Below are 26,785 nucleotides of genomic sequence, written 5' to 3' on the forward strand. Positions count from 1 at the left end.
GACAACGTGCGGAGGGTTTGCTACTGGGAGGAGCCCAATGATGAGTGTGGAGTCACTGGGGGCTTCCTAGCCATGTTCCATAGGGCAGACCGAGTAAAATCAAAACCCACTTTGAGGGCTGGGGATGTAGCTCAGTTGGTAGAGCGCTTGCCTTGCATACACAAGGCCCTGGGTTCGATCCCCAGCACCACCACGGGGGGGGGGGGGTTAAAAAAAAAAAAAAACACTTTGCCTGTGGCCCCAGGACACAGAACCTTCTTGACCTCAGGCAACCTACAGCTACAGGCTGGTGCGGAGGCTGTGCTGCAGAGTCCACCTTCCCCCTTCCCCGCAGTGAGTGGCCTCAGCCCAAACCCTACTCTCTCTGGCCTGTTCTTAATTTTCCAAGTAATAATACCGGCCCAGCTTTCTCACGTGGTTGATGTGTTAATGCCCTAACCGTGTGGGCTTAGGGAGTATCATCAGGCAGTGGGGGGTCAAATTCCAGCCCTACCAATTACCACCTGTGTGGCCTTGGACAAATCCCTCCACCTCCCTAGGCTTCCTCCTCTCTCCTCCGTAATGTGGTGGTGATGGTACTAATAGGCTCTATCTTTAGGCTTTTTTTCTTCGTCTTACTCATGGCCCTCCCTATGCCACTCGACTCCACCTCACCCCATCCCATCCTAACCCTAAGTGCTGGGGATTGAAGCCAGGAGTGCTCTATCACTGAGCTGTATCGCCAACGCTTTTTCATTTTTTATTTTGAGACAGGGTATCGCCAAGTTGTCCAGGCTCGCCTCAAGTCTGAGATCCTGCCTCAGCATCCAAGGACCTGAGATTACAGGCCTCTGCCATCCTGCCCAGCTCCCGGTTGGCTTTTGTAAGAAGCCTCTGGAGGGGCATGTGGCATGGGCTCATAACTATCAGCTGTAATTATTATTATTGTTAGTCTTCTCCCTGGAAGAGTCAACCTCCCCTCCATGGTGAACCAAAGTCCTTTGCCACACACCCTTATCTTTAGGTGCACTGGGCCCAGAGACGCTGCACTCTGATACCTTGTCTGCCCCTTGGATCCTGAAGCCCCTAGCTCTGCTGTACCCTTGGGGTTGGGGCACTGCATTGCTCCTGTCTGCCTCCGATGCCCATCCTTTAGGGATCTACCCCCATGTGCCTGGTGCTAGGGCCAACTTTAGTGGCACCTCCTCCCCTCTATCAAGGACCCACCAGCTCCTACGCAGGCAGGAGAAAGTGGGAGGAGTGCCACCAGCCACATTCAGCCCCTTGGCCCAGGCCTGTCTGGCCTGGTGGCTCCTTATCCCTTCACCAGACTGCAAGGCCTAGTCTCTTCCTTTAGGCTAGATGAACACAACTTGGTGGGGGCAGGTTGAAAGGGAAGCTGGGACCCATACTCCAAGGTCCCACCCTTTTCCCTCTGTAGATCTGGCTCAGCCAAGAGGAGCAGGCTTAGAAGAAAGACTCAGGCCTGGAGGGATGCTGTGATGCTGGTCTCAAGCCAAGACCCTGGCCCCTCAGAGGGCTCTGGAGCTCCCCTTCTCACCTACCCAGCACCCTGGTGTTCACCACTGGTGCTAGTGGGGTGGGGAGCTAAGAAAAGAGGGGACGGGGCTCCTGGGCATTATCCAGAGTGACTCATCCCCACTCTCCCCACCGCACCCCACCTTGGAAGGGCCCTTTCTGGGAGGAGGTGTGGGCCACAGCTGGGGGCTTGCTGGGCCATAACAAATGCAGGGGCTCTTTCCTGTGCACCCAGCACATACTGGGATTCTGTGAGGGGAGCAAAGCCGGCACTGTGGAGGGAAGGACACAGTGTCCGCCGTCACAGGAAGGGGAAGGGCAGCTAGCCTCTTTGGTCCTTCCATCCTAGCCCTCTAATCTGTCATCTCACTGAAACCTGGTCACCATTCCACGAAGTGAGTACCGTGATCACCATCCCCATTGTGGGCGAGGAACCGGAGGCGGAGGGAGAAGCAGGTGCATCCACAGGGTCGCGCCCAGGCACAGTCTGACTTCAGACACCAACAAGACGCTGCTACCATACCTGGGCTGCATCCGCACCCTGGTGGCTCCAGGGAAAGTTCCACTGGAGCCCCCAGAAGGGGAGGTACTTATGGCAATTATTAAGCTGATGCCAGGGATTTGTGCCTTGACACATGCCATGTGCCCAGTGCTGTGGGTGCAGGAATGCTGGCCACTGCGTTGGCTGTAACAAAAGCACCTGTCGGGCTAGGCGGGAAGGTGTTAAATAGAGCTGGACTGTAATTTGTGGTAATGTCACACAGCTGTTAAAAGGAACGAGGCAGCTCTCTGTGTGCTGATAAGGAATTATCTCCAAGATGTGTTAAAGGAGAAAAAGCAAGGTGCAGGTGGGCGTGGCAGCCACACCTGTCATCTCAGGGGCTCAGGAGGCTCGGGCAAGAGGATCACAAGTTTGAGGCCAGCCTCAGCAATTTAGCAAGGCCCTAAGGGACTTAGCAAGACCCTGTCTAAAAATAAAAAATGAAAAGGGCTGGGGATGTGGGCACAATTAGGTTCAATCCCCAGTACCAAAAAATAAAAAATAAATCTGCGCATTTAGTAATGTTTAGTATAGTGCCACTTATGTACATTTAAATCAAACATACGTGTAGATATGGGTAGATTCACAAATATTTTCTGGGCATATATTTGTGTAGTGGGAGGGAAGACTATAAAGAGGAGAAACTTGATTTTCATTCCATAGCTTATATTTTATAACTTCAAGAAAAGCAGGGCCAGGCACGCTGGCACATGCCTATAATCTCAGTGGCTCGGGAGGCTGAGGCAGGAGGATCGCAAGTTCAAAGTCAGCCTCAGCAACAGCGAGGCATTAAGCAACTCAGTGAGACCCTGTCTCTAAATAAAATACAAAATAGGGCACTGAGTGGTCGAGTGCCCCTGGGTTCAATTCCTGGTACAAAAAAAAAAAGGGGAAAGAAAAGAAAAGGAAAGAAAGAAGGAAGGAAAGAAAGAAAGAAGGAAGCAGTGTAAACTTTTTATGTTTTATGGACCTGAGGGTGTGGGAGACCTTGACAGAGTGGGATGAGGAGGAAGGAGAAGGAAGACACAGCAAGGTAAATCCTTGTGCCCCGGTTTCCTGCTCTGCAGGATGCACTAGAGGATGATGGGAAGTGAGGCTGTGATCTGGATAAGGGTTCTCGCTTCCTCCCAAGCATAAGCCTTGGGAGTAGGAAATCGCAGCCCAGTATCTTATACTCCGGTGGCCCTCTGAAGAGTGCATTCACAGATACTATTTCACCTTGTAAAATCTTTGGTGCAGTACTAGGGATCGAACCCAGGACTGCTCTATCACTGAGCTACGTCTCCAGCCCTTTTCATTTTTTATTTTGAGACAAGGTCTTGCCCTTGCCCTCATGGGCCTCCTCGTGGAGGCAAAGTCACAGAGAAATCCGGCCTCAGGGAGCTGAGGAACCTCCGAGAACCAGCAGCCAGCATTCATACATTGATGGTGCAGCGTCGCCATCTAGTGGCAGTAAATGGGTACTACACGGAGGAACCCCACCTGTTAGCGAACCTCCCAGTTTTCTCACCAGAAAACAGGGCAATCTGGTCTCAAAGCTAAGGTCGTAGGGGCTTTCCCTTAAGAAGCCTTCTTGGTGATCAGTAAAGGCCAAGCCCTACATATCCTCTCTTAGCCACCTGCCTGCCTTTCAGGACATGGTGCTTCGTGTACTTCAAGACCCTGGGCACCCTGAGAGCTGTCTGCCACCCAAGGGAAAAGCAGGTGCCCAGGGTCCCAGGGGCAGGGGAGGAGGCTGATGTGGTCAGTTCCAGGCCCTGGGAAACTTTTCATCCCCTTGTCCTGGTGCCGTCCTCTCCCATAAGGCAGCCTTGAAGTCTGTCTTCGCACCTTCTCAGCAGCCTGCTCCTCAACTGGGCTGCCCCGCCCCTTACCAACCCTCCATAGGCCCCCTACTTTCATGCCATTTGGACAGCCTTTGGGAATGCACCTTGGACGCTATTCCAGAGCCTGCATCCCAGTGGCACTCACCTTCAGACCCCAGATCAGAGCTGCATCTCCCTCCCTGCCCCCAACTTGAAGGCAGCCGTCACCCAGGAGGGCAGTGTGGCCTGGGGGAAAGGGCACTCAAATGCTCAGGTATACCCAGCTCTCCACTGACTAGCATGTGATGTTAGGCAAGTTGCCTTACCTTGGAGTGGCCAGGCCTTTCCAGAAGGACATGCCAGCCAGAAACCACAAGGCAAAAGATTGACAGATGTATCAGGCATGGTGGAGCGTGCCTGTAATCCCAGCGGCTTGGGAGGCTGAAGCAGGAGGATCACAAGTTTGAGACCAGCCTCAGCAACTGAGCAAGGCCCTAAGCAACTCAGCAAGACACTGTCTCTAAATAAAATTTTAAAAGGGCTGGGGGGCTGGGGATATAGCTCAGTTGGTAGAGTGCTTTGAACCCATGCACAAGGCCGTGGGTTCAATACCCAGCACCAAAAAAAAAGCGGTGGGGGCCTGGAGTTGTGCTCAGCGGGTAAGCACCCCTGGGCTCAATTCCTGGTACAAAAATAGAATAAATGAAAATCCATAGACATGACCATGTGAAAACTTGAAACTTCTATGCCACAAAAGGCATGGTAAAGCAAGTTAAAAGCCAAGCAAGCTGGGCATGGTGGCACAGCCTGTAATCCCAGTAACTCAGGAGGCTGAGGCAGGCGGATTATAAATTTGAGCCCAGCCTAACAGAATCCTCTCTATAAATAAACAAACAAACAAACAGGGTAGCCGAGGCTGTACCTCTGTGGGTAGAATACCCTTGGGTTCAAACCCCAGTTTAAAACAAGCAAACAAAAAGACCTGCCAATCATAGTATGGCAATATGTAAAACAGTGGATGTGTAACCGATGTGATGCTGCAATCTGTATACGGGGTAAAAATGGGAGTTCATAACCCACTTGAATCAAAGTGTGAAATATGATATGTTAAGAACTATGTAATGTTTTGAACAACCAACAATAAAAATTAAAAAAAAAAAAAAAGAACTGCCAATCAAGGGTGAGAGAGTAGTAAGTGATCAAGGGCCAACATCCAGAAATTAAAAATAGGCTCCACCATTTAAAAATTACAAAGTAAGCAGAATGCACTGGTGCATGCCTTTAATCCCAGCTATTTGGGGAGGGGGGGGGGCTGGGGGGGAGCTAAAGAAAAAATTACAAAGTAATCTAGTAGAAATTTCTAGAAAGGATAAAAAGGTCAATGAACATATGAGAAGATGCCCAGCCTCCCTAGTCATGAGAGAAATGCCAGTTAGAACTGTGATGACCCCTTGCATCCAAATCTAAATCTCTGAGTCAGAAAGAGCAGATGTCCCTGCAGGAACTAGCACCACTCCTTGTGGGGTGGGGCACACAAGGGGAGCTTGGGACAGCAAGCTTGTAGCAAAAAGCAAGGAAGCTTTCAAAGATTAATGGGGTCAGGCCACAAGGACACAGGAATTTGCTGGAAGGAGCTCCACTGGCCAACTTGTAACAATTTGCACATCAAAAAGAAAACTGATGGTAGGTGGCTGAGATACCTTGGACTGATGACGATTCATGTAAGCATTCCTGAGGAACTCAAACTGGAGAACTCCAAAGGAATTCTTGGGACCCCACTGAGGCTTTTAATTTTAATTTTTTTTTTAAATTTTTTGGTGCTGGGGATTGAACTCAGGGGCACTCAACCATTGAACTACCTCCCCAGCCCAATTTTGTATTTAGCGACAGGGTTTCACTGAGTTGCTTAGCGCCTCGCTCTTGCTGAGGCTGGCTTTGAACTCGTGATCCTCCTACCTCAGCGTCTCTGGAGCCACTGGGACCATTGAGGCATTTTTAAAGCTGGATTTTAATTTTATCCACATTTTCAATGTTGTTCTCATTTGTTTTTTATTTCTAATTGACATATAGTGATTGTACATTTTAGGCATTTATTAAATCGGTGTCATCCTTCGAGAATTGATGACTATCTCTGGGCGTCCTGTGGCTCAGGGTCTCTCATGGGCTGTGATAGAAGTGTTGCCTGAGCCTGCGATCATCTCAAGGCTCAGCTGGGGACAGTCCACTTCCAGGCTCACAGACATGATGGCAGAATTCAGTTTCCCACCAGCTCTTTTCCAGAGACTGGCCCTGCTTTGTGGGTGTGTCACCTGGGCAGTGGCACAGGGCCCTGTGCTCAGAAGGGCTCTATGCTGGTTCCATTCCCTGCCTTTCATTCTCTGTCTTGAGTTTAGTTTCCTCTTTGAACTCATGTTTTGTGAATGTCATCCAGCAGGACACTGTGAACAAAGGAGACACATGCCATAATGTCCCCCACACTCCTGGCCACCCGTCCTCAGAAAGCCTTCGAGGTGGCCCAGGAGCGCAGTAGTCTGGTAGATCCACGTCACGTGGGACTCCAGCAGGATTCGGGCCGAGTCGCGTCCAAGGTGGGTGGGTTCAGGAAGCCACTGCTTCTCTAGAATGTTGCAGAATCAACAGGTGAAACAGGCCCAGCAGGATGCACCTGTGATCCAGCTACCAGGAGGCTGAGGCAGGAGGATCCTAAGTCCAAGGCCAGCCAGTGCAATTTAGGGAGACCCTGAGCAATTCGGCAAGACCCTGTCTCAAAAAAGAATTTTATTTTTAAGGACTGGAGATGTAATTCAGTCGCAATGTACCTCCAGGTTCAATCCCCAGTACCAAAAAAATTTAATTTAAAAAATTAAATTTGAAAAAGGGCTGGAGTTATAGTTCATTGGTGGAATGTTTAGCTACCATGCACAGAGCCCCTGGGTTCCATCTGCAGTACCAAAAAAGAATAAATAAATAAGGTGAAATAAAACCAGTTGAGTTGGTTTTGTGTAGTGTTTCATTGTTCCGTGAGTATGTGCATGTGTGTGTGTGTGTGTTTTGCAGTACTAGGGATTGAACCCAGGGGCGCTTAACCACTGAGCCACATCCCCAGATCTTTTCATTTTTTATTTTGAGATAATGTTTTACGAAGTTGCTGAGGGTCTCATTAAGTTGCCAAGGTTGACCTGAAACTTGCAATCCTTCGCCTCAGACTCCTGAGCTGCTGGGATTACGGGTGTGTGCCACCAAACCTGGCTGATAAGAACAGTATACATTGCAATGTACAAGCTACTAAATTCAAACTGAGTAATTTTGCTGATTCTACGCATGAGTTCTTACATTTGTAATCTCTTTTCCTTTCTTCTGGGGTCCCGTTCGACTTACGGTGTTTTCTACTTTCTACCTAATATCATTTATAAATATCATTTATTTTCAAATGAAATGTTAACTTATCAGGCTGGGGACGTAGTGTGTAGTGGTAGTGCACTCGCCGGGCATGTGTGAGGCCCTGAATTAGACTCTCAGTGTCCGGGTGTTGTGAACCACTGTGAGTCTGCCACACATCCCTGAATTATTTGTTTTAAGATGGCTAATGCTACATTTTGTCAACTTAACTCACTAGAAGAAAAATCACTAGGTTGGTGTGTGGGTTGAGTTGTGTTCCCCAAATTCATATGTTGAAGTCCTAGCCCCTGAACAGCAAGTGAGGTTTTGTTTGGAAATAGGGTTGTTGCAGATGTCATCAGTTAAGGAGAAGTCATCCTGGAGTAGGGTGGCCCCTGATCCGATGACTGAAGTCCTTGGGGAAATTTGGAGGCAGAGACAGATGCCCGCAGTGAAGATGGGGGTTCTGCAGCCACAGCTGAGGAACAACCAGACAGAGCCCTCCCCTGTGTCTTCAGAGGGAACACAGCCCATGGACACCTTGATCTGAGACCCATGGCCTCCAGACTGAGGCCAGGAATTTCTGTGGCTTAAGTCACAGGGTTTGTGGCATTTGGTGGCAGTACTCTTTTTTTTTTTTTTTTTTAGCTACTCATGACATTAGACGGTGGCAGTACTCTTAGCTAAGTGATACAGGCCTGGATTCCAGGAGGTGGGAGTCAGCGGGGTCACCTTATCAGCTGCCTGCGGCACCAATCAGTACCTGTAGGAGGAGTAGTGTGCATAGAAAACTGTCATTTTGCATCAGAGTCAGGCAACGAGTATCATATGCATCAACATCATCACATGGATTGGGAAGTAGACGTTTATTTGATGACAAAGCAAAGCCACAAAGATGCCTTTCTGGGTCTGGGTGGGAGGATCAGGCTGTCATCAGCCTGTTCCAGGGGTCAACCATAGTATTTCTCATGGCAGAACACCAGGTCCTTTGTGTCCCCTGCTGGGTGGCAGTAGGAGGCACATGGCTTCCCTTTTGCTGACTTCTGGCCAATGCTGTTTGAATGGACTCAGACTTGAGTTCTAGCCTCCAGTTTACAGGAGATCCCAGGGATAGAGGAATAAGACCCAAAAGACCCAGACTAAACAAGCAAGTGGACCCAGCCGTGGGATTCCAGCAACACATTTTCACAAATGTTAAAAGGGATGCGAGGTGACACCAAGGGATGCTATTTATTTTAATAACTGTGAACATGTTACTTGAACCATGTAGAAAAATAATTGCATCTTTTAAAAGATACACTAAAATTATTAAAAATTGGGATAAGCCTTTAATAGGAGAATATGGTTTATCTGGACAATGAAATTTTTTTTAGCAATAAAAAGAAAGCAGTTATCAAGGCATCAAAAGACATGGAGAAAATTTAAATGAATATTACTAGTGAAAAAAGACAGTCTGAAAAGGCTAAATTCCGTATGATTCCAACTATGGGACATTCTGGAAAAGGCAAGATTATGCAGACAGTAAAAAAAAAAAATCAGGTTTGCCAGGGTCTGGAGAGGGGAGAAGGGGGATGGATGAATAGATGGATTGTTGGGCATTTTGGGGATTGTGAAACTACTGTATACAGCCCTGTCACAACAGATACGTAACATTCAGCATTTATCTAAACCCATAGAGGAAAAAAAAAAAAACCCATGGAAGGAGCCAAGTGTGGTGGCACATACTTGTAATCCCAGCTAATCGGGAGGCTGAGGCAAGAGGATCACAAATTTGAGGCCAGCCTCAGCAATGTAGGAAGGCCCCATCTCAGGATAAAAATAAAATAAAAAGGGCTGTGGATGTGGCTCATTGGTAGAGCACCCCTGAGTTCCATTCCTAGCACCACAGCAAAACAAAGCAAAGCCAGAGACAGATACGACAGACAATGAATTCTATCACAAGCTGAGCTTGAGGTTAATGATGAGCCATGAATCTCATGTCACAAATGGTGACAGATAAGTGACCTACTGCAAGATGTTAACAGAAGGGAAACCATGGGGATCATAAGTGCTTCATATGTATTTTATAAATCCAAAATGGTACTAAAAAGTCCCTTGATTGTTGTTTGTTTTTTGGTACCAATGATTGAGCCCAGGGGCACTCAATCACTGAGCCACATGCTAGCCCTTTTTGTATTTTATTTTGCGACAGGGCCTCACTAAGTTGCTGAGGCTGGCTTTGAACTTGCAATCCTCCTTCCTCAGCCTCCCAAGCTGCTGGGATCATATGCATGTGCCATTGAGCCTGGGTCCTTAATTGTTTTAAAAACCTATAATGTCATACTTTTACACTGTATGTTTTGTTGTTGTTGTTGCCAGGGATTGAATTCAGGGACACTCAACCACACTCGAGCCACATCCCCATCCCTATTTTGTATTTTATTTAGAGACAGAGTCTCACTGAGTTGCTCAGCACCTTGCTTTTGCTGAGGCTGGCTTTGAACTTCCAAAGTTTTACCTCATCCTCCCAAGCCGCTGGGGTTATAGTCATGCACCACCATACCCAGCACACTGCATAATTAGTAAAAATTAAACAGAGGGTAATATTCTGTGCCACTGAGGACATGGGGAGACATTCTCCTGCCCTATGGTGAGAGTGAGCAGCTAAGGTTGTCTTCAAGGCACCTGGGCAGTTTCTGTCAAAACTAAAAATTTCCTTGCATTTCAGCTACACAATTCACTTGGGGACTGTGTAGGACTTAGGGACACAAAAATGCTCATTGCCACCTTCTTTTTCTTTTCTTTTCTTTTTTTTTTTTTTTGAAATGATGAGACATTTATTTCTACCTGGATGTTTTGCTTACCAATAAGATCTTCATAATTTTTTAAATTTAAAACATATTTTACAAAATGGATTGAAGACCTAGGAATTAGGCCAGAAACTATACATCTCTTAGAGGAAAACAGAGGGTCAACACTCCAGCATAGAGACATAGGAAATGTCCTTCTCATTAGGACTCAGAAAATAATGTCAAGAGCTAACAAATGGGATGGTATCAAAGTAAAAAGTTTCTGCACAGCAAAGGAAACAAGTAGGAATGTGAAAAAAAAACCCTACAGAATGAGAGAGAAATCTTTGCTAGCTACTCTTTTGACAGAGGATTAATATCCAGAATATGTGAAGAAATCAAAAAAATTGAGGGCTGGGGATATAGCCCAATTGGTAGAATGCTTATCTAGCATGCACAAGGCCCTGGGTTCAATCCCCAGCATCATCCCCCCCAAAAAAAATTGTGACAGCTAATCAAATAACACAATTAATAAATGGGTAAATAAATTAAACCAGTACTTTTCAAAAGAAGAAACACAAATGGACAACAAATATATGAAAAAATATTCAACATCATTAGCAATTAGGGATATACAAATCAAAACCACACTGAGATTTCATCTCATACCAGTCAGAATGGCATCAAGAACACAAATAATAATAAATGCTGGAGAAGATGTGGAGGAAAAGGAACACTTTCACACTGTTGGTGGGATTGTATATCACCACAACTACTATGGAAATCAATATGGAGGTTTCTCAAAAGACTAGGCATAGAACCACCCTATGACCCAGCTATACCACTCCTTGGTAGTTCTTTTTCTTTTTAAAATATTTTTTAGACATTCATGGGCCTTTATTTTGTTCATTTTTTTTTTCTTTATGTGGTGCTGAGAATCAAACCCAATGACTCACACGTACTGGGCGAGGGCTTTGCCACTAGCCACAACCCCAACTCCGCTTTTTTTTTTTTTTTAATATTGTTTTCTAGTTTTCAATGGACATTTATCTGAGAATCGAACCCAGAGCCTCATGCGTGCTAGGCGAGCGCTCTACCGCTGAGCCCGAGCCCCAGTCCCACTGCTGCGTTCTTAAGAGTGAAACATCAGGAATGCGAATGTCTATTAACAGGGACAGTTTAAATAAAAACACTCATGTGCATGGGGCAGAGTACCCAACTACCAGGTATTGAAGAATGTGGTGAGCCAGGTACCTGTAGTCCCAGCTACTCAGGGGGCTGAGCAGGAGTGTTCTTGAGCCCAGGGGTCATGGCCCAGCCTAGGTGACACAGCAGGGTGCGGGCGGGAGAAAATGTGTCAAACCTGCACCCTCTGACAAGGAAAGCTCTCCAACGCGGATTTGAAGATAAAACCTATGCTTGAAAAATGGTCCATTTAAAAAAGAGAGAGATGGGGTGTGTGTGTGCGTGTGTGTGTGTGTGTGCACATACATTGTGTAGAAAAGGAATTGGAAAGACAAGCAAGTTGGGGTGCTGAAACCCAGGCCCTCATGGATACTCAGCAAGAGCTCCACCTCCAGCCCTTTTTTATTTTGAAATAAAATAACTAAGTGGCCCAGGCTGGTCTTGAACTTGCAAAGCCCCTGAGTCTTGAACTTGCAAAGCCTCCCACAGCCTTCTGAGTAGCTGGGATTACAGAACGCATCACTGCACTTGGGTAGAAAAAAAGAAAAGAAAAAAAGTTAGTTGTTGCATATAACTAGGTTGTAACTTCACAGGGACAGCTGGAGCTCCGTTAGGCTCCGCCACAGAAGAACATTCCTAGCCTCATTCTTTTTTTTTTTTTTGTGGTGCTAGGGGTTGAACCCAGGGCCTATGTGAGGAAAGCACTGTACCAACTGAGCTATATCCCCAGCCCGATTTTTCCTTTTAACAATGAACAATGAATGTCCTGTCTCTGGACTTGAACTAGGTCAAAGACCCTCCACACACACGCACACACACACACCCTGGAGAGCATGTCCCCTCCACCTGGGCGGAAAGGGGGCGGCAGAGCTGGGTGGATGGGTTCCTCGAGTCCCTGGTTGGGATTTGGGTCTATTTTCCCCCAGCGTAGGGTAGCTCGGGACAGAACCGCTTGCCTAGCGTGTCTGAGGCCCTGGGTTCCATCCCAGCACCATAAGACAGACAAGGAGATGGTGACTCAGACCAGCCCTCGTCCCATCCACGTAACCCATTCATTCCCCCAACCTGTGAGGCTCGGCTCTTCAGGGTGTCCCTGACCCTCAGAAACTTGCTGCTGCCCAGGAGGAAAGTGTCCCAGTATTGGCTGTTCCTGCCTCAAATTCGTGGCACGCCTCTTGGTGGCCATCAGCAGTGACCTAGATGGTCTGCCGCTTTCCATAGTGAATTTGTTTTCTCCTCAAATTCCCTGGCCAGCCCACATCCGCAGCGGCTCAGGAAGTGAGCTGGACGCACACGTCACTGAGGAGCATTAACCAGGCCTCCCGTGGGTCCTCAGCCTGGACAGAGCCCAACTCCCCCTTCCCAGGCACGCCCTGCTATGGTCTGAATGCTCATCCCACCCAAGTCCACATGCTGCATCTAACCCCCAAGGTCCTGGCGTCAGGAGCTGGGGCTCCTGTGAATGGGATCCGTGTCCTTATAAAAGACGCCAGAGAGACCCCTCCCCTCCCCTTCCACTCCTTGAGGACACAGTGGGAAGGCGCCATCTATGAACGAGGAAGCAGGCCCTCCAGACACTGAGCCTAGACTTCCCCTCTCCCAAACCGTGAGAGAGGAGTTTTACGGTTCATCAGCCACCAGCCTCTGGTAAATCCTTCCAGCTTTCCAGATGGATGAAGACGCCGCCTGTTCGGTCTTGAGGGTCCCCCTCTGGACCCCCACTCACCGTGGCCTCTGTCTCTCCCTCTGTCGTCAGGGGTCAGCCCGTGCAGGCTGGAGCCTCCTCTCCTGACTGTGAGCTCCTGCCCTTCTGTCCCTGCCTGGCCCCCGTCTCCACCCCCCTCCAGGAGGCCTTCCCTGCCTCCCAGCTGCCCTGGACCTCATCAGGTCCCCAGGCACTGCCTTGCCATCTGTCCCGAGGCTCTGGATCCCTCAGCAGCATCACCAACTGGCCAGGGCCAGCTTCCTGCCCGCTGCTTCCCCTCACTGTCCCTCCCTTTACCCGACCTCAGGGCCAGGCCTCTTCTCTTCCCACACTCTCTCCTCGGTGATCTCATCAATCCCAGATCTGAATCCCAGCCCTGACTACTCCGCCATGCGTCCAGCTGGAGTGGCCCTCTGCCTCCCAGACACCCCATGTTTCCTGTGCACAGGGCAGAACTCCCACCCACAGGGTGCCCCCCTCAGACAAGGGTGACTCTGTGTACCACATCCCCAAACCTGGAGCCATCCCCAGCTGTCCTGCCTCCCTCCCCCCCATGTCCCATCCACAGTGGATCACGCCAGACTGACCTGCTCTCAGACCTCCCCAAGGGGCAGAGGCCACACAGGCAGGGACACCGCAGTGCTCACAGGGAGGTACTCACAGCACCAAAGAGGGGCCCTCCCAGGAGGGTCGTCAGGGAAGGTTCTGGCAAGGACAGGCACCACTGCCGTGGGTGGAGAGACCTTCAGGTCATGTGGGGGGCAGCCGAGGCCCAGATCTCCACTCCCCTTCCTGATCATTTTCCTGCTGGGGGAGGTGAGTGAGAAGGACCCACAGCTGGATGAAGTCCAACGTGTGAAGGAGAAGGGCCGAGTTGGCTCTGCCAGCTCAGGCCAGGGAAGCAGGCTGGTGCCAGGCTGTGGGCCTTCAATGGCTGAGGTGCTCGGACGGTGTTAGAGCCACTGGAGACTCTGAACAGGAACAGCGTCAGATGCAGCTGGCAGCTGTGTGGCAGAAGGTAAGGAGGCTCACCTGGGTTAGGCCTGAAATAGCAAGGGCCGCGAAGGGAAGGGCAGACCGTCAGGCATGGGAGGGGGCCACCGGGCCTGATGGCTGGATGCTGTGGGCCAGGGGACAGAAAACACCTGTGACCCAGAAGTTAAAACCAACAGGAAGCTGGGTGCAGCGGTGCACGCCTATAATCCCAGCGTCTCGGGAGGCTGAGACAAGAGAATTGCAAGTTCAAAGCCAGCCTCAGCAAAAGCGAGGCGCTAAACAACTCTGTGAGACCCTAAACAAAATACAAAATAAGGGGCTGGGGATGTGGCTCAAGCAGTAGCGCGCTCGCCTGGCATGCGTGCGGCCCGGGGTTCGATCCTCAGCACCACATACAAAGATGTTGTGTCCACCGAAAATAAGGCTGGGGATGTGGCTCAGTGACTGAGTGACCCTGAGTTCAATCCCCAGTACCAAAAAAAAAAAAAAAGAAAAGAAAAGAAATCAACAGGAGGCCATCATCTGGGATGGTGTCTCTGTCCTTTGCCAGGTGAGCCCTTGGTGCTGGGACCGTAGCAGTAGCCAGGTTGTGCCGCACACGGCTGGAGCTGGATTTGGTCCACCCACGGATGACAAGAAAGGTCGTATGGAACAGCACCTTTCTGCTGTGGAGACTGACAGCTGGTTTCTCAATGGTGAGAGGAAAGGAAGTCCAGGAGCCCACCTGAGGGCAGTGGAGACCCAGAGACTTCAGGTTACGTGGCGGGCAGCCCAGGCCCAGAGCTCCACTCTCTCAGTCCTGTTCATTTTCCTGGGCAGCTGTTGGGTTTCCTCTTTCCAGAAAGGTTGGATCATGTGGTTTTTCCCCAATCCCCAGAAATCTGATTCCCTTTTTCCAAGACTGTCCTTAAGGACAGCCTTCCTCACTTTGAGAGCCTGGGGAGACCTCTCTTCCGGCTGCCGAAACTCCTGACTCAGAGTCTCTGGCCCTAAGGAAGTGCCAAAGCCGGGCGTCTTACCTTGCTGAGATAAATTCTCTTACCAAAGGGGTCTAGTGAGTACCTGTGGGTAGAGGGGAGGCCTGCTTGAGGTAAAAAAGGGGAGCTCTTCAGCCAGGCTCCCTCAAACAATGCACTGAGAAGGGCCAGGAAATGGGACCCAACATTTAAGGGGGATGGTAATCCAGAAAAACAATATCTGCTTACGCTATTTTTAAAAATCGATATTAGAACAAAAACATCAATGAGGAAGAAAAACTCAAAATTTTAAACAAAGATAGGCTTTTATTGTTGTTTTGAGGTGGAGTCTCTGTGCTGCCCAGGCTGGTCTTGCGCTCCTGAGCTCAGTCCCCCTGCCTCGGACTCTTGAGTAGCTGGGATTTCAGGTATGCACCTCCTTACACCTGTCATCCCAGTGGCTCAGGAGGCTGAGGAAGGAGGATTGCAAGTTCAAAGCCAGCCTCAGCAACTTAGTGAGGCCCTAATCAACGTAATGAGACCCTGTCTCAAAATAAAAAATAAATAGGGCTGGGGATGTGGCTGGGGATGAGGCGCAACAGCTAAGCACCCCTGGGTTCAGCCCCTGGTCCAAAAAAAAAAAAAAATTCAAGTGTTTACTTTTTCCACTTGTTTCAAACTGTGGAAGTATGTTCCCACCCACGTGCGTAGGCTGGGCACTTTTCCTTTTGTCCCAGGCTCCTAGAGGGCTGTGGCTCCTTTGAGGTGAACAAAGTGGGACTCCCAGATTGGGAAGGTTGCAAATCGCTTCCTAAGTGAAGTTCCCTCTGAGGCCAGAAGGGGTCACCATGGAGTTGTGCCGCTGGGTCCTCTGCAGCCTCCTTGCACCCCCATTTCTGACGCCCCATGGGGCAGCCCACCGGGGGGAGCTGATACAGTTGCTCAGCTCTTCGGCTGCAGCTCTGAGGGTAGAGCACGGAATGACACCCCAGGCACTGCCCAGGTGCCTAAACTGCAGCCCTGGGACACCTATCCCTGGTCTGGGGAGAGGGCCAGGGTCCTCTTGGTGGGTGGAGAGAGGGATATTCTTTCTCTAGGGCCACATTCCAGGATGCTCCCAGTTTCAACAGCTTTAGAAGCCTCTTCACTTTTCTCAAGCCAACTGAAGTGAAGTGAGGTGAAATGGGGAGGGTCACCCCACTCCCATCTCAAATGCCTCCTCCCCTGGGGTTGCTTGGCCACCAAAGGCTCGGCTCTGGCTTGGGTGAGCACCCCAGCGGCCACGAGGCCCAGGAGTTGGAAGGTCTCAAGGGCTGCTTCTACCTCTCTTCTGGGCCCTTAGCCTCTTGGTGTCGCCCTGGTCCGTCCACCTCCTTCCTCCCTTTTGTCTCTGTCCCTGCTCTTTCAGGATTCCTGTCAGGGCCCAGTCCATCTGCCCACCTCCCTCGGATCTAGGGTTCCGGTTGGGTGGACATCAGTGTCCAGGACAAATCCCCTGTCCCCAGCCTGTGTGAAGCATTGTGTACATCCTTTTCCTCCTGGTCCCTGCTTCACAAGGCAGGCTACTTGTTCCCTCCTCTTTTAGATTAGAGGTGACTGTGGCTCAGAAAGGTTGAGGGATTTTCTCACATCACACAGCACTAAGAGACTAGGTCTGAACCTGGAGCCATGCCTCATCTTGTCTGCTGCCTTCTGGAAAGGCCTGGCCTGGCCTGGCCTCCTCCGGCCACCCTGCACCCTCTTTCAGCTCACATAGCTCACTCTTGGCCCATGTGCTCGTCTTGCTTTCTAAGAGTGATATTTATTTATTCTTTGGATTTCCGTGGAGTACTCCACTATGCCAGGCCCGGGAGATGAAGGCGCAGCCCGTGTTCAAGTTCATGGTCTGGGAGACAAGATTTTTCCTGTATGTCAGCTGAGTCCTCCCAGACAGCCCCAAGCCCTCCCAAGGGGCAGAGGCTGTTTCCTGCTTCTCCTGCCCCCCCCCCCCCCCGACCAGTGTGGTGACCTCCTTCTCCCTCCTGGGGGAGTTGATGCTGCTGGCTGTTGCCTCCTTGGGGAGTGGGGGCTGGGCAGGCCTGGTGCAGCAGGGCTTGGGAAGGGTCTAGAGCTGAGAGCTCAGGGAAGGGGGTTCGGGCTGATCCCAGCAGGCTTCCTTTCTCAGACACCCGGGGCTAATCCAGCCCTGCACTCAGCTCTCTATGTGGAGCTGGGTTTGGCCTAGAAGGTCAGGGTCAATCCTTGCCTCTATCCCCGGAGCGCTCAGACTAACAGGGCCCTTCTGCTGGACATCTCTCCCATGACTTCCCCTCGGTCATCCCACTCTTGCCAGGAGGAGATTTCCAGAACAAAATCCTAAAAGCCCCTGATTTTTTGATCAGGACAGACACACTCCTGGTTCCCACAAAGCCCAGCTTCTAGTCCCCCCAACCCATGTTCCTGGTGAAACAGGCGAGGGGCCCACAGCAGTCTTAAGGCCCAACTTAGAGAGGGTCACACAGGCAGCTGAGGCTGAGGCACAGATCAGGGTGCCCCCACTCCTGGACCTAGAACTAGGGAGGGGAGACAGAGGCAGGCAGGAGGCGGAACAGATGAGCAAATGCGGATACAGGAAGAGCGGGTCTGTTTAATGCCACAGCTGGGTCTGGTTACAAACATCAGAAACTACAAAAGGAGGACAGGCAGTTACAGGATGACCGCACGAGGGGGGACACAGGCACAGTAGCCACGGCAGCAGACCATCCTTCAGGATGATACACGAGACTAAGGGACACACGTGGGGGGCCCCAGCGAGGCTGACACAGAGGGGGGATGGACCGACTGGCAGCCAGGAGCGAGGCAGGGAGGGGCAGGGCCCTCAGCCCTCAGAGCCTGAGGGGTGAGCCTGAGGTGCCTGTCCTGCTCCCAGCAGCCTGGATTCCCAGGGCTGGCTCAGCGGCCGCCAGGTGGGGCTCTTCACTGAGGCCCCGCCCCTAGCTGTCATCCTGTCTGGGCCCCTGAGTCTGCCCTTGCCCCAGCCGGTTCCAGGGCACATCAGTGAACTGACCCTCTGTGGAGGAGGGGGAGGGAGCCAGGTCCTTTTTGCCTGGAAGTGGGAAGCAAGAATGTGGGGAGCTGGTCAGAGAGAGTGGGCTGGGCTTTGTCACCAAGCTGGGCCCCCCCAGCCCTACCCATCCAGGCCCCATTCTCTGAGCTGCTGTGGGATACCAGGGCCAGGGCACGCTGCTGTCTGCCCAGAGGCCTGTGCCACCAGGACCCTCCTGGTCCCACCCACCGGTGGGCAGGACCGAGGTCTCTGGGCTCTCAGGTAACATGGTAGATATGTAGGTGTGTATATATGTATATATATTTATAGAGAGACTGTAGAGAGAATATATCTGTGTATACGGTAGACGTGTGTGCGCAGTACTCTAGATGGTGAGGTGGAGACCCGCATGCTGGTCGGCAGAACCAAACAGGGCTGCTTCATTCTCAGAGTGACTCAAACCTGTCCCTGCTTCCCGCCAGCCGCTCAGCTAGGTCCCTCTTTAACAGTGAGTAGAAAAGCTAAGAAGAGTGGGCCCCGATCTGCAAGGCGGAGGGGTCCCCGCCTGCCGCTGCGCTGGAGTCAGCATCCAGGCAGCCAGCGCTGCCTCCCGGCAGCTCGGGGGACTGCGGCCACGGTGGAGGCCTCCTTCGGGAAGACAGTCGGGGGTTCCTCCAGCTTCCTTGGCACCCAGAAATGGAGGGTCAAGGAGCATCTTCAGAACTCGGCCTTCTGCTCAAGGTGCTGCCAGGGAGGGGGGAGCTGGGAGGGGTCCTATGGCCCCGAAGAGGGCAGCGTGGTGGGTGGGCTGTGGATGAGATAGGAGACGGAGGTAATAGGTTATCAGGGTCAGGGAGGGAGACAGGGAACCTGGGGGTGGCTGGAGGTGGCAAGGCATGGTACTTCCTGCTGACAGACCTGGCACAGTGCAGTTGAAAGCAATCTTCAGACCCGAGTCTTAGTTCCCCTTCTGCCATGATCCTGCTGGGTGACCTTGGGCACGTCAAGTGCCCCAAGAGCAACCCAGATCTTTTCCCCTAAAATGTGAATGCCTGCTTTGCCTGCCTGTATGGGAATTGGGTTACATTGACTGTGTAAAACAGTGTTTTGTAAACTGCAAAGCACCACCCATGAGCTCTTCCTCTGCTCATTCTGCGACAGGGTGCCCTCTGTCTGGCCTGCCTCGGACCTCCCCAGCCAGCCAGCCCTGTTCCCTGTACTGCAGTCCCTGCGGTCTCCGACTGCCACACCCCCCACCGCCCCTCCACGCACACAGAGGCACACACACCCTGAAGCAGAGACAGTTCAATAAACAGTGGCGTCTGGCCCACCACTGCTGCCCTGATAAGAGAAGTTGGACAGAGGCCTTCTAGAAGTCAGCTCTAACTCCACCCCAGCTGGACCTGGCAGTAGGGTGGGCCTGCAGGCTGGGGACCAGGACAACATGACATGTCTTCTTGGGGGTCCACACCCATGCACCCAGGAGACTGGGGCAGGGGTGGAGGCTGTAAAGGGATGTGGGAACAATCCTGTGATGTGACAGCTGAGGGGAATCTGACTGTGGGTTCCTCATCCCAGGTGGGAGGCGGTTGGGCCCTGGCCAGTCCCAAGTACAGCCCATCTCCATTCAGTCCACAGGGAGCAGAGACGGGGCAGATGAGGCAACTGCGATAGTTTCTTAATGCTTGGGGTTTGGCGAGATCTGAGTCCCTGGGGCCCAGCTGGGCAGGGGAAGTAGGGTGCCGGCCCTGTGTTTTTGATTCACTGGGGCTCAACTGCCAGCTCTGCAGTCCCTCCAGGCCCCTGTAAAAAAGCGCTTTTCTGGAAAAGCAGGAAGTCTTGTCTCCTGGCTGTAAACAAACTCATCTTGGGCGGCAGAGCCTGCCTGGGGACACAAGTGGGAGGGAGGTGAGCCCCTCCAGTGACTGCCTTCCCACTGGCTCCTCCCTGGCTCCTCAGGGTTACATTGGGTGGGGAGGGAGGGGAAGGAGGGAACCCCAGCTCCCCAGCTCTGCTCATGCCCTGCTCTGGCAGGTAGAAGTCTGCTGCCTGGGGTCTGGGCAGGCCAGGGCCCAGCTGTACACATCTGGAGTTGGCCTGGAGAAGCCTACAGTTCCTGAGAGTTCCCTTCTCCTGGGGTGCTGCCGACACGGGGGAGGGGAGCCACACAAGCTGTTGGTCAGCGGCAGGAAGGGCAGCAGGCCTGGCCTCCCCCACTGCCCTCAGGGGACGTCCCTTGTGGAGCTGGGCCAGGAGGACTGTGAGCAAGAGGTCCGGCAGGCTTGGGGGCCGCACGGAGTTTCGGGAGGGGACGCTGGCTTTTCCATGGGAAACTGCTGGGAATGTTCCTGTACAACGCGTGTCCTGAGCCGCTGGCTGACCCCTGCTTCCCGTTCCCGCCTCCGCTCCTCTTTCTCCTTCCTACTCGAGCCCTGTGTCCGCCCTTCCATTCAGCTCCCAGAGTCAGCCGCCCCTTAGAGGCCCAGGGAGGCCAGAGTGTTCCCAGCCGTCACATGGGGCCGGCCACTCTCCTAGAGCCCAGAACTGGGAGCTAGCCTCAGGGTCAGCCTGGACGTAAACATCCCCGGTAGCGTGCATGCAAGCGACACCCATGTAGGTCCCACATGGGCCCCGGGCATGTGTGTGTGCGCACCCGTCCTCGTGATCCTCCTGGCTCTGGCCCCTGTTGAGGCAGAGGGTGGATGGGAGCCTTGGTCAGTGGTGGATGAAAAAGCATGTGACTGGTACCCAGGGAGGAAGTGGCCAGAGCTGGCGGGGCTGCCTCTGAGCCTGAGAAGCAAACCTCACTGGGGACCTTCTGTCTCTGGGCCTTGGGTGCTCCAAGGGCTCCCTTGCTCTAGGGAAGAGGACGGCTCTGCCCAAGGAAAGTTTACTAGGCTCACGCCTCTGGGCAGGGTAGGTGCTGGGTGGGAGCCAACCCACGATCAGAGGGGCCCTGTCTTGTGACCCTTTTCTACTGTGCCTGCTCTTAAATGAGCTGGCCTGCCCAAAGGGTTCCTGCCCCATGGTCAGCCCCAGGCCACAGGAGAGATGGAAGACCTAGAAAACTGGAGAGGACACAGCAGGGAGGCTGCCCAGCCCACCCTCACCCCCTCCTCACGTGGTGGCGTTGGGGACCTGCTGTACCCAGCCCACTTCCTTGTACGCAGCGGTCACGTGGCTGTAGATGAGGCCACGCAGCTTGGCCCAGGCTCTCTGCGTCTCAGGTGGGAAGTCATTGGCAAACTCCTCAGCGATGACCTCCAGAATGACCCCAGAGAGGATCTGGGGGCAAAGGGAGGAAGGGGGAGTGAGCATCTGATGCCTTGCCTCCCGCAGGACCCTCCTGTCCCAAGCTGGCCACGGGGATCGTTCCTAACCCCAGGGCCTGCTCGCTGTAGGAGCCGGTCACTCTCAAGACCAGGACTGCCCCGTGGCCCATCCTGCTGCTAGACTCTGCTCTCCAGGTCACCAGGGACGAGGCTGGGCTGCCCAGTGGTCACCTCTGCTGCCCCGGGAGCCCTCCCAGAGCCTGCGGGCTGCAGGTGGCCGTGGTGCGTGGGCCTGAGAGCTCTGGAGCAGAGCAGGTTGCTGGGGCAGCACCGTCCAGGGCGTACCTTGAAGTACACGGGCTCCACCTTGTGCTTCAGGGCGTGGGCTTTGCCCACGAGGGCCAGCACAGAGGACACCTTGTCGGGGTCGTGCAGGTTCTCCACCACAGTGTTGAGGGCCCCCATGACCCTGCAGGCGTGCTTCCGCAGCTGGGGGCTCCGCTCCATTTCCAGGGGCTCCTCCATGTGTTTGAACTGGCTGAAGTACTGCTTGGCCGAGGGAAAGTTCACGAAGAACCTGGCAGGCGGGGGGGGAAGTGGTGCTGGAACAAGGGGCTGCCTCCTGTCCCCGGGGCCCAGGGAGGTGGGGGCTGGAGCCCTGGTCCCTGCAGCAGCAGCGGCTCCCTCTGGCAGGCAGCTTCCTCTCCCAGCCCCCACCTTCCTGGCTTCCCCATTGCTTTCTGACCCCCACCTTCCTCAAGGCTGCTCTGGCCACAGCTAAGAGGACAAAACCTTGGGTTCTGGAATCCAGGTTAGTTATTCAACGTTTTATTTATTTATTTTTTCTCGGATGGGGTCTCACCCTAATACCCAGGGACGAGGCTGGGCTGCTCAGTGGTCACCTCTGCTGCCCTGGGAGCCCTCCAGGCTGGCCTCCGATTCCTGTATTCAAGTGATCCTCCCATCTCAACCCCCCAAGTACCTGGGACCCCGGGCTCTAGCCTCTGTACCCAGATGGTTGTTCATCTTTCCTGAGCCTCAGATTCCCATCCATAAAATGGGCATTATTGTTCTGTCTCACGGGTTGTCGTAAGGATGAAATGAGTAATGGCTTCTCCTCACCACAGTGTCAGGGACACAGGGGCTCAGTAAATACCGGCCTTTGTTACGGTAAAGGTAGAGCTCTTTAGGAACCAAGTAAGGTCCAAGGCCACTGAGCAGTGAAGAGAAGAAACTGGGAGCCTCAGACCTCTTCCCAACTCAGCCTCTTCCCTTCTGGTTACCTGCCTCCCTCCTCAGCCTGCAGTATTGATTAATTGATTTAATTAAAAATGGCAATTGATTTTACCACCTGGTGTGGTTCTGAACTTATTTATTGAAATGAATGTGTAGATCTTACCTTTCCAACAAGCCTCTGAACTTCTTGGAGCAGATCCCAGGTGATCCTAGCTCTAGCCCTTTTCCTCTCCGGTTTGTCTACAATTGTCTACTTTTCCCAACACAGTGCTCATAGTGCTTTCATTAAGTCACTCTCGTGATCAGAAACATTCAACGGCTCCCATCTACCTCCCAGACAAAGTCAAAACTCCTTAACTGGACACTTGAGGCTTCTTACAAACTGTCCCACTGCCACATCTCCAAATATCCACATTCTCCCCTCCCCTTGAGCCATCTCTGTCCAGTCCAACAGCTGTACTTACAAGGGTAAGAAATTCCTCAGGTGACCAATCCTGCTTTCCACAGAGTGCATCGCCTCCTCAACTCAGCCCACATCTGACCTGCCTCTCCCTGAGCTCCCGGGCTGGCCACGGCTACCACTTTCTCTTACAGCCATTAGTGCCACTCCAATGACCTTCCTTGCCACTGTCACAGTCAGGCAGAAGCTGGATCTCACACACCCTCTGATCCATCAATCTGGGCCAGGGCCCTGCAACATGCAGCGGGACAATGACATTGGTACTTCCTCTCCCAACAGGGGCTGGGCGTCATGAGAGACACATGCTGGGACCTGGGCAGAAGGTGCACGACTTAACGAATCCTCAGAGAGTGGGACAGTGTTTTTTCAGGTGTTTGTCCCCTTGGTATGTCCCCCTTCATGATCAGGGAGAGCTAATAATCTGCCAATTTGCTGTCTGGCTAGGGGTCAAGTCTCAATGTGAGAGCTGGGTCAGAGGCAGGGCAAGCATCTGCTTTTGGTGGGGGAGGTTCAGACAGTGACCAGGGCACAGTCCATGTGGAGCCCCGGAGGGCCTCTCTTGAGGCTGAGCGTGACCTTGGGAGAGCACTTCAGGACCTCCTACTCTGCAGAAGTTGTGGGCCATCCTCCCGCTTGCTTCTTCGCAGATAACACGGGTAAGGCAAATGAGGTGATGGGTCTGCAAATACACTGGGTTTTTCTGGAGAAGTACTATAATGAGTGACAACGTGAAAAGCCTGTCTGGACTTCAGTGAGCATCTCAGACTGTGGGACTTCTACAACTGCAATAAAAATAATGATGTTTGTATTGCCTGTGTTCTTTCACCTATCATATTGTATTTAACAGCCACAACTAAGCAGGTGTTTTATCCATTTTGCTGCTGAGAAAATAACAGGGAACATTCATTGAGCACTTTCTATATGGGCTCAAATTCTTGCAGTTCCCTCCTGAGGTTGGCACTATTTTTATCCCTGTCTGATGGGCTAGGGATCGATGCCCAAGGCTGCCCAATAAGGTGGGTGGTGGGACCAGGAAGGAGCTAGATTTTTCTGGCTTCTGCAGAGTGCCTGGGGACACTGCTGGGTGGGGGGGCTCTTGGCCTGGGACCAGAAGAATCTCCTGTCTAACACGGGGCTGTGTTGTGGTTTTGGGGAACAACAGTCCCCCAGAAGCAGGGCTCTGGGCCAGGAGAGTCCGGGGATGCCAACTCTGCTCCTGATTCCCAGCTTCACTCTCCAGACCCCGTGTTTCCTCCTGACCCTCCCAGACTGGCCTGCGCTGCCAGGGAGAAGCCTCACAACCAGCCTTGGGGAGTTTCTCAGCTACAGAGGCATCTGGGCTTCCAGAGCCTGAAATAGGCTCCTCGGAGTGTGAGGGGGAAGGTGTCAGCGTTACAACCAGGAGGGAGGGTGGGTGTTCCCTCTGGTCCCTTCCCTTGCAGGGAGTGGAAGTGTGTCTGCCTCAGGCCCCAAGTCAGCTCTTCCTCCATCACCAACCCTCCAGCCACCTTCTCAAGGGGGGTGTGGAGGTGCCTTGCCTCTGCCTTGCCCCCAAGGCAGATGGGCAATGGGCAGCACGGGAGGAGGTAAGAGTGCTGGCCAGAGGGTCAGCGTCCAGGGCTCTCACTGAAGCCACTCCTGTGGATTTACGTGTTGTGTGTGTGAAGATGGTCACGGGCAGGATCTGAGCAGGGGCTCCGGGAACCCTGAGAAGCGAATGGGACTTGTCCTTGTTCTCTTTCTGCTCCTCCCCACTGGCCAGACCCGGGGTAACAGCAACAGGAGGAAGACAAGGAGAGGAAGGCTGATGGGACTTGGAGCTGGCAGAAAATGGCTGGCTGTCCAGGCCCAGCTCCAGTCAACAGCACAGGGTGGGCTCAGAGTGTGGCCCTGGCATCAGGAAGCCAAACCTCACGGCCACCTCAGGCCTTCTCCAATCAGTCGGGGCATCTGTCTGGGCTCTGAACATATTGATAAATACCTCCCCCAGCTGGGCCAGTCCCCTGAGTGTGAGGAATGGGCACCCAGAGGGGGTACAGAGAGAAATAATTACCATGCTAAGGGCTCACATGACCCAGAACATGAGCCCTCTGGGCTCAGTTCCTTTCTCCGCCTGCTCCCCATTCCTGGGGAGTTCCCTCACTGGTCAATGGCAGAGCCTGGAACAGAAAACCTCCATAGTCCTGTGGGCCCTGCCTAGTTTCCTCTGGGTGACCCATGTGAACATCCAGATGCATCAGTGGCCCGGAGGGCTGTGTGTGCCAACACATGGCTGAGAGCAGCCCTCCCGAGAGATACAGTCTGGCGCATCTGCGACTCGGCTCCCCACTGTGTGCTGTGTGGGTGCTGGCACATGCCAATCTGTGGCTCCTCTCAGAGTGTCTGAGGCTTCAGGATCCCAAACCTCCTCTTTACTTCTCACTACCACAGCTGGGCTCCTGGGCTTGGGAGCTGAGGAATAGCCCCTTCCTCAGGAATCTCCAACTTCCCCAAAGTGTTTCTTGCTCTTTTCCTCCAAAATCTGTTTCCAAGTTGGAATCAGGATATACAATATGGAGCTTGGTAGGTCCCCCCGCTTGAGGGAGGCAGAAGGGAGAGAGAGGAGGGAGAAGAGGAGCCCGAGACAGGGCCAGGACTGGGAGAGACATGCATTAGCGCTCTCCTTCCAGAGTGAGGTTTGGCCCCATCTTCATGTAACAAGGCTGTGTGCTCTGTCCTAGATTTGACAGCTTTTCTTCTGCCAAGAACAGGGGGCTGAGAAGAGTGGTCTGGGCCTCTCTGCCTGCACCCCAGGGACCAGCATGTGCGGATAGAGTCTAGATCTGTAGCTATGGTCAGTGTTCAGCTTGTGGAGCTTGGGGACATCAACTCTAAAGGAATGGTGTGTGTGCACCCCTGTATGGGTGTGAGAATGTAGTGCCACTCTGGGAGTATAGGGGTCCCTCAGGGACATGGTGCCTGAATGAATGAACCCTGAGCCCACAGACACTCCATGTCCTCCCTAGCTGTGGGATTCCAGGGCGGGGCCCTGTCTCCTGCAGCTTCTTTTTTTAAGTACCAAACTCAGCAGGGGCTGCACTCTAGGGGACTGGTGACTTCCCACTCACCTGAGCCTCACTTTAGCTCTCTGCTGGTCCTTCCCCTTGGGGCTGGAAGCAAGCAGCTGAGAAAACTGTCTGGACTCCTTCTGACCTCTACTCTCCAGCTCTGGGTTCGGTTCCTCAGAGGGGCTGAGCTGCAGAGAGAGGTCTTCTCCTCTCTGAAACCCTCTTGGCTAAGCCTCAGTTTCCCTGCTGTCCCTTTGAGAGGCTGGCATTTGTGTGTGCATATAGTTGTCTGGGTGGCTGGGGTCCCTGGGGAGGAAAACCGGTGGAGCGAGGAGTGCTGAGGCCAGGGAGAGGAAGGGGACTGAAGTGCCCTCCTGCGTCTGGTTCCTAATTGCAGGAAGAGCTCAGCCCGGTTTCGATCATCCCAGGGCGCTGCACGCTGCCCGCCCCACACTGGCCCCCATCGCAGCTGGGGAGGTGGCGCCCGAGCTTGGACCCGGTCGAGCCTGCCTCTGCCGGCGCCACTGCCGCCCTCCCTGCCCAGGGCCCGGCCGGGCCGGGGCGACACCTACCTCACCAGGATGGCCACCCCCACGTCCTCGCAGTTGGCATACAGCCGGGCCCACGTAGCCTGCACCGCCTTCCTTTCCGCCTCGGACAGCTCCTCGCTGCGCTCCCTGCGCTCAATCTCCATCTCGCCAGGCACTTTCTCCATGAGCAGCTCCTAGCCCAGCCCGGTTTTGCTCGGCGGCTGCAGGGCGCGGGGCGCGGGGCGCGGGGAGCCGGGGCCGGCTGCGTGCGCGGCGGGCGGGCGGGCGAGCGAGGGGTAGAGCGCCGGAGGGAGGGAGCGTGTGTGCCTGTGTGCGCTGTGTGTGTGTGTGTGTGTGTGCGCG

General features: G+C 53.0%; 1 protein-coding gene and 1 non-coding gene across 2 annotated transcripts; one reads left to right on the plus strand and one right to left on the minus strand.

Annotated features, from left to right (window-relative positions):
- The first annotated feature begins 120 nt into the window (after positions 1-120).
- Trnaa-ugc (transfer RNA alanine (anticodon UGC)) lies at positions 121-193 on the plus strand. The gene has a single exon. It is a non-coding gene; the product is annotated as a tRNA-Ala (tRNA).
- Positions 194-17,458: 17,265 nt separating this feature from the next.
- On the minus strand, positions 17,459-26,773 carry Cygb (cytoglobin). Its single transcript, XM_046449502.2, has 4 exons — positions 26,465-26,773; positions 21,495-21,726; positions 20,999-21,162; positions 17,459-18,685 (listed from the first exon to the last, which is right to left on the minus strand). The coding sequence occupies exons 1-4, from the start codon at positions 26,605-26,607 to the stop codon at positions 18,652-18,654; spliced, it is 573 nt and encodes a 190-aa protein (XP_046305458.1). The 5' UTR covers positions 26,608-26,773; the 3' UTR covers positions 17,459-18,651.
- Between the last annotated feature and the right edge of the window lie 12 nt (positions 26,774-26,785).

The sequence above is a fragment of the Marmota monax genome, unplaced genomic scaffold (genome assembly GCF_021218885.2).
Source record: "Marmota monax isolate L192 unplaced genomic scaffold, Marmota_monax_Labrador192_F-V1.1 WCK01_AAM20220418_F8-fsc00292, whole genome shotgun sequence".
Lineage (NCBI taxonomy): Eukaryota > Metazoa > Chordata > Mammalia > Rodentia > Sciuridae > Marmota > Marmota monax.